Source organism: Marmota marmota, unplaced genomic scaffold (genome assembly GCF_001458135.2).
Source record: "Marmota marmota marmota unplaced genomic scaffold, marMar, whole genome shotgun sequence".
In the NCBI taxonomy this organism is placed as follows: domain Eukaryota; kingdom Metazoa; phylum Chordata; class Mammalia; order Rodentia; family Sciuridae; genus Marmota; species Marmota marmota.
In genome coordinates this window covers 643,088-650,594 of record NW_025999875.1, presented here as the reverse complement: position 1 = coordinate 650,594, position 7,507 = coordinate 643,088, and the positions used below count along the sequence as shown (strand labels likewise).

Sequence of the window (7,507 nt, the reverse complement as noted above, 5' to 3'; positions counted from 1 at the left end):
GGGGGGGGGGGGAGAACAAGGTCTCTTTGAGGCAAAAAGAGGGAAGGTAGTCCCACACAGGCTTTCCCCCTACTATCTTTGCCCTGACATGAGCTGAGAAGGGGTTTTGCTTTTCCCTCTTCCACTTTTCATCTTAGAAACCACACACTGCTAGGCCGCAGAGAATGAAGACCTGAGAGGAAGTCAGGGTAAGAAGGAAGAGCTGGAGGCAGTAAAGCCTGGGGAACAACTCTACCCCACCCCTCATGGTGAAACCCTTTTGGTTAGTCTCCTTTTGGCCCCAAATGTTCCCTTCTCACATAATCCAGCCCCACATAGTAGGTGAAGAAGAAGAGTAGTACAGGGCTCATGCCCTGGCTGAAAGAGGAGGCTTGGTCAAGAGTTATTTGCCAACCTCTCTACAGATGACTTGGAGAAAACTCAGGACATAGACATTCCCAGTCCCAACAAGCCCAAGTCTCCCGCTACCACACAGTGGTTTCTTGCTTAATACTCCACCCCAACATACCCTAGAATGGTTCCCCTTCTGACTCCCTTGAAAACGGGAGAATAAACCCTCACCTTATCATTTGTGCACTTGAATGCCACTCAAAACAAACAAACAAAAAAAAAGATGATGATAAAATGGACCCAAGAGGAAAACAGGATGATGCAGCCCAGGGACTGCTATCCTACCTCAGCTCATGGTATGGCAAGAAAGGGACCCAAAAGGGACAGGCAGGTACTGCTAATTCCAGCTAGGATCATAGCCATCCCAGGTCTGTGGGGGTGCCAGGTGGACACGGCGGCCCCGAAACTGGAAGGTGACAATACCCCTGTAGCCAGCCCTGGGAACACCTGACTTGAGATCATCCATGACACCCAGGGCCTTGGCAAAGGCCTTGAAGCTGTCCCTGCCTGTGTACTGTACTCGCACCTCCCCCAGCTCCTTCCGATCATTGGTCCTCACTTTCTCCACCTGTAGCTGAGGAGCACCGTAGACACGGGCAAGGAAATCCCGGTCATAGGCCTCCTGCTGCAGGTATGACAGGTCCAGCTGTGTAAAGGGCACAAACTGCTGGTTCAATTTGATAAACTTAAGATGCTGGTCAAAAAACTGCCCGTGGCTTACACCCTTACGGCCAAAGGTCATCGTTCTTGAGATTTCAGGGCGCACACAGGCTCGGCCCTTCCGCTGCTCAGGCCGACGCATCCAGTCATCCCAGAAGGCCTTAGGCCACTTGGGCTCTAACTCATCCCACAACTCAGCCAACAGTAGCCAGCCCAGGCCAGGGAAAAAGTCTGTGCGATACAGCAGCTCAGGCTTGCTTGAGTCCACCATCTGTTCCTTACCATTGTCATTCCAAGCAGATACACACCAGAGGGAGGGGTCATCCCTCAGCAGTGGATAAGTGGCTTGGAAGTACTCGAAGAAGTCTGGTGCCACCTCTAGATCATCCTCCACCACCACAGCTGCTGGGAACTTGAACTCATGGAAAATCTGTCCCAATGCCCAGCGGTAGTGCCTGGCAATCTTATAGTAGCCCTGGAACTTGCGATGGTCTGGTTGCACAGCAATGTTGCTTAGGTCAGGCTGTTGGATGTGTGTGACTGCGTTGCCATAAGAAGCAATGACCCGGGCTGTCTCCTCATGCCCACAGTCCTGGCTGACAATAATGGGGAAGTGCTCAGCTGAGGGCCGATAATGCAGCAACTTGTCCAAACAGCGCCGAACAGTGCTGCGGTCACAGGCAATGACCAGGATGGGGATCACATCTGGCGGTGAGGTCACAGGCACACGAGGCCGGGCAGGAGGTGCCACAGTAGGCACCCTCCACCGCTGGCTCCATAGAGCATGATGCTCTCTGATTTGCTGCAACAGCCACCGCTGACGCTCCAACTCCACCTCAGCATCCTGGGCCAGGCGGGTCACCTCCCGGGTAAGGCTGGCAGGGTCATCATCAAAAGCACTGTCTGAGGGCGGCCTGCCAGGTGCTGGGCGTGTCCAGAAGAAGAGGAGCAGCAGGGCGTTCCAGGCTACAAAGAGGATAGCGCCCCACAGCACAAGCCCTGCAGACTGCTTCTTCAGCATCCTGGCCCCCACAGGGGAGGGCGGGCAAAGAGAGGGCTTAAGGCTGCCTGGTTGCCTGGCTCACTGGCCCACGGTTCTAGGATTGTTTCCTCCAGAATATGGGACTAGGAAGCAGCCATGCACCTAAAGAGAGGAGAGAGAAAAACCAACCATCACCACAAAGACACATAGCCCCACAACCCTATGGGGTGGAAGAATGTGAGGTGCAGAACAGGTGAAAATGTGAAGAAGGGAAGCTAGGAGGCTCACTCCAGATTCTCTTAGAAAAGAGTTGCCCTTTGCCTAAACTAGGATTAGGGTACCATGCTCCAACCTCCAAAATGAGCTAATGAGTTCTCAGAAAAGCGATACATGCTTTCAGGGGAGGTAGAAAATGACACAGTGGAAGAGAGAGAACAAAAGAACACCAACTCCCCCTTCTTTATCTGACAAATTTCATTTCCCATCTTCCATGCGGAGATTAAGGGAGGAAGAAGTAAAAGGTGAGATCTTCTTCTTCCCATTCCTCAAATCAAACTGTCCTAAGATTATTGATTTAAAAAATCATGTATTACATGATAACCTAATAAGGAAACACAAGAGGCATTCCCATAAATTCAGGAGTAAAGCCACATTGCCCATGATCTCCACGGCTATTAACATTCTAAGAAGTACTGGCCAATACAACTGTACTACAGAAAACAGGCAGAAATGGGAAAGTAAAATTATCTCTATTTGTTGATGCTGCAAGAATGTGCCTAGAAAACCCTAAGACACTAGATGATAAAATAAAACCAAATAAAGAACAAAGCAAGAGAGTAGATATAAAAACATACAAAAAAACAATAGCTGTCATATCTACACATATTAATTCATTAGAAGAAAAAGTGGATGAGAAAATCCTATTTAGAAAAACCAAGAAAATTATAAAATACGAGAAATAATTTTAACAAGAAACCTCCTGAAAAACACAAAAGAAGACTTGAATCTCCCTTTTCCTCAGTTAAGACATTGCAGCACCATCAGAAATTCCAATAAGAGGGCTCAGTGGTAGAGCATGTGTGAGGTACTGGGTTCAATTCTCAGTACTGCATATAAATAAATAAAATAAAGGTCTATCACCAACTAAAAATATATCTTAAAAAATACTTAAAAAAAAGAAATCCCAATAAAAATACTTTTATGGAGATAGCTCAACTGACATAAATCCAACATGAAAAACTAAACACACAAGAATATCAAGGCAAATAATAAAAATGAGTTGTGAAGGACTTGCCCCTACCAGATATTAAAATACTACATACTACAAAGCCTCTATAATTAAAACTGTGCTACAGGTACAAATAACAGACCATGCAGTGAAGCAGAATTAGACACAAAGAAAGCTATGTATATAACAAAGGTGATATTTTCAACTTCTAGAGAAATAACAGTATTGTTAACAGGGTTATAATAATTATAATCAATTCAAAAAATGTAAAATTTGACCTGAATATAAGGATAACTTACAAGTGGATCAGAAATCTAAATATAAAAAATAAAATTATAAACATGCTAGAAGAAACCTGAATAAATTCCTCTAGAATCTGAGTGCAGTGGAAGGTTTTCTAAGTATCACTCAAAATCCTGATGCAGTAAAAGATTTATATATTTTATTAATTGGAACACATTTGTGTGGATAAAAACATCATAAGAAAGTCAAAAGACAAATGAAAAAGTGGGAGAGAATTTTGGCAACATAAAGGACAAATCAGTGTAATACTTTAAATAAAGAAGGAACTTTTCTTGGGCATGTTGGCACACACCTGTACTCCCAGCAGCTGGGAGGAAAGGAGTGCTGAAACAGGAGGATCCTAAATTCAAAATGAGTCTCAGCAACTTAGAAAGGCCTTAAGCAACTTAATGTAACCCTGTGTAAATAAAAAATAAAAATAAATAAAAAATAAAAAAGGTTGGGGACGTGGCCTTTTAAAAATTGAGGGGAAGCTGGGAGTGATGGCGCATGCTTGTAATTCCAGTGACTCAGGAGGCAAAGACAAGGAGGATCACTAGTTCAAAGCCAGCCTCAGCAAACTTAGCAAGGCACTTAGCAACTCAGTGAGACCCTGTCTCTAAAGTAAAAAAGGGTTGGGGATGCGGTCTAGTGGTTAAGCACCCCAGGTTTAATCCCCAATAACAACAACAACAACAAAAAAAAAAAACTGATGGAAAGACATGGTAGCACATGCCTATAATTCCAGCAACTGGGGAGGCTAAAGCAGGAGAATCTCAAGTTTGAAGGTAGCCTGAGCAATAACAAGGCCATAAGCAGCTTCTTCACAGGACCTTGTCTCAAAATAAAAAGGTCTACAGATGTACAAGAGGACCCGTGGGTTCAAATGGATTCAATTCCCAGTACAAAAAAAAAAAATTATTTTTGAGGGAAAGAAAAGGCCAAAAATTCCATAGAAAGTGGACCACTTCAAAATGGGTAACTCGAAAGAAAATATACAAAAATGGTCCTTAGACGTACCAAAAATATATTCAACTACACTCATAACAAAACTATCCTAACATTTCCCACCCATAAGACTGACAAAATTATTGTCCTTTTAATGTAACTGAAGAACAGACGTTCTTAATTTGGGGCTAGGGGGACAAACTCATTGGTAGCGCACTTGCCTAGCATATGTAAGGAATTTCCAGGTTCAATCCCCAGTACCACCACCAAAAAAAAAAAAAAAAAAAAAATTGGTAGTGTCCAATTAGCCAGGGTTTTCTTTTAATATGTATTATACTTTTGGCATCATAACTAAGAGACCTAATCCCAGGTCATGAAGATTTTTCCCTATGTTTTCTTCTGTAAATTTTACTGTTTTAAGGTTTTACATTTAGGCTTATGATTAATTTTGAGTTAATTTTTTGTATGCCATGAGATATAAATCCAAAGTCCTTTTATAGCAGTTTGGCTATTTGTCAAAATGATAAAAACAGTTACCATATGACCCAGCAAGACCACTCCTAGGTATACATGGTTTACCCAGAATAATGAAAAGAGATATCCACACAAAAACCTATGAGAATGTTTAAAGCAGCTTTATTCGTAAACCACTCAAGATTGGAAATAACCCAAAGGACCATAAACAGGGGAATATGTAAAAACAAATGTGACTTACCAAAACAATGGAGTAATATTCAGCAATAAAGAATAAGCTACTGATACACACAACATATGGCTGAATCTCAAAATAATTTTGCAAGATGCAAAAGTACAATACACTAAATTTTATTTACATAAAACTCAATAAAATACAACTAAACAGATCACTGGTTGCCTGGGGACAGGGGCAGTGTTTGGGGGTATTTCAAAAGGATATTAGAAAACATTTGGAAGCACAGATAAGTTTATTATCTTGATTGTGGCAATAACTGCATAAGTATATACATGTTAAAACTTAAACTGTACCTCAAAACATGCAGTTTACTGTATGTCCATTATACCTCAAAAATGTTTTATTAAAAAAATTGACTAAAATGACAAAACTGAATACAAACTAGAGAGTATTCATATTAAATGACTGCTGACTACTGAGTTAAGCAAGAGGATATCACAACTCCTAGGGAATATACCCTCAAGTATTTAGAGGTAGAGGGCCCTGACAGATGCCCTCAAAAGGTTTAAACTATACATGTATACACACACACACACACACACACACACACACACACACGGGGGTGGGGGGGGAACAAATGGAGTAAAATGTTAACTACACGTAATTCCAGGTAAAGGGAATATGATGTCATACCATTTTTATTCTTGCAATATTTTTGTTTTAAACTATTTACAAATAGTTTTTTTTTAAATAAGATATGGGAACATGGCTACAAATCTGAATAGCTTCATCCACTAACATGTCCACAGCTGGGCACATTCAACAAGGCAAACTGAGACAATATGCTTGCCCAGAATTGCTCAATCACCTCACAACATGTATCACATATCTGCTCTCTGCCAGGCTCTTGGAAAAACATACAGCCAAGAAGAAAAAGACAAGGTCCCAACCAACCCTCTATACTCTATCAGACCCCATTTCTTGAAAGATCTGAAACACTCTAAATTCTCAAACAGCTGCCATTCCAAACCAATTAACTCAATGGCATTCCTGCCTCTGGTCTCAACCCTTCATACCCCAAGGCTTCAAGCATGTATGTCCTTGTGCCAACTGCTCTGCCAGTAACCCTGTGCCTCACAACCCAGTACTCTATCCTAGCCAAAAGCCTGGGTCCTATACCTCATCTCTGCAGCTATGGGGTCTCAACAGATCTGGTATCAAAGAACTGATCCTGAAAGATCTCTAAAGAGACTTGGAGTCTGTCTCCCTTGTGAAGAAACTCTCCCAGTCCCTGCTTCCATCTACCACCACTTGGTATCCCTCCCAGAAACCAGCTACCCTTACAATTCTAGAACACTAGTCTTCTAAGAAACCTTAAGTCTTTTTCCATTTAACTGTGTAATTACATACCTATTTATTAAGGCTCACATACTACAGTATAAAGAATAGAAAAATGCACAGATTTCCAGTTTCTTCACTCCCTTTCAGGATGTGGTCAATGTTGGAACTAATAGCCAGAATTCCCTATCCTTAACTTCCTGTGTCCTAAGCGACTAAGCAAGAAAGTCTTTAAATAAAGGATGGGGGGAAAATAAAAGAGGCTGAACTCCATTAACTGATGTGCTTCCTTGGGACTCAGAGAACAGATTGTCCCTGATTTATCAATGAGCCTCCTCAGATCTGCAAGTTCTCAGACTGATGACAAAACCTCAAGAGACTATATCCTTGGGGTCTCAATCCTTCAGATGAATTCTGTACCCTTTGGATTACTTTTCATTATTCTCTAAGCAGTGGAATACAACCTCCTTCTCCACCCTTCTAAGCCATGCAGATCAATGTAGTCTTCAACCACCTCCTCAGTGGATTGATCTTAGCAAGTCCACAAGCATCTAGAGTAAATGAAGAGCCCACAGGAAAATCTACCCCAGCCCAGTCCTGTCTCTGCCCCCAATGTTTTTTTCTCCACCCCATGGTCCTTGCTTATCCATATATTCTCTAAGACAGGAAGCTCACTTCTATCTGGAAGTTAACAGTATGTAAAAACACACAGACCATGAGTGCATTGCACTCTCCAGCAGCTAGCTGATTGTGTGCAGAGTGATGCCTAAATTGAGACCCTGGCCAGAAGAGCTGAACCACTCCTCTGAGTGCTGCTCAGGCCACCATTGGGAGGGCAGGGCCTTAACAAAGGCAAGCCTGAAAGCCCAGAGACAATCCCTAGTGGTCACCCTCTGTTTTCCCACCGAGACTTAACTTTTTCACCTTTAAGATGGAAATCACAATAGAACACCTCACTGGGTTCTGTAAGAATTCGATGAGATAACCCATGTCCGATATTCAGAACAGTGCCAGACAGATGCGTGAT

At 42.5% G+C, this 7,507-nt stretch overlaps 1 protein-coding gene across 4 annotated transcripts in view; it reads right to left on the bottom strand.

Moving 5' to 3' along the window:
• Window positions 1–7,507, bottom strand: part of Mgat1 (alpha-1,3-mannosyl-glycoprotein 2-beta-N-acetylglucosaminyltransferase) — a 20,194-nt gene continuing 12,687 nt past the window's right edge. For all 4 annotated transcript variants that reach the window (XM_048786810.1, XM_048786817.1, XM_015507231.2 and 1 more), the window contains one exon: window positions 1–2,194. In XM_048786810.1, the coding sequence (XP_048642767.1) occupies window positions 728–2,071 (1,344 nt within the window). In that variant the 5' untranslated portion in view covers window positions 2,072–2,194 and the 3' untranslated portion in view covers window positions 1–727. The remainder of the gene's footprint in view (window positions 2,195–7,507) is intronic.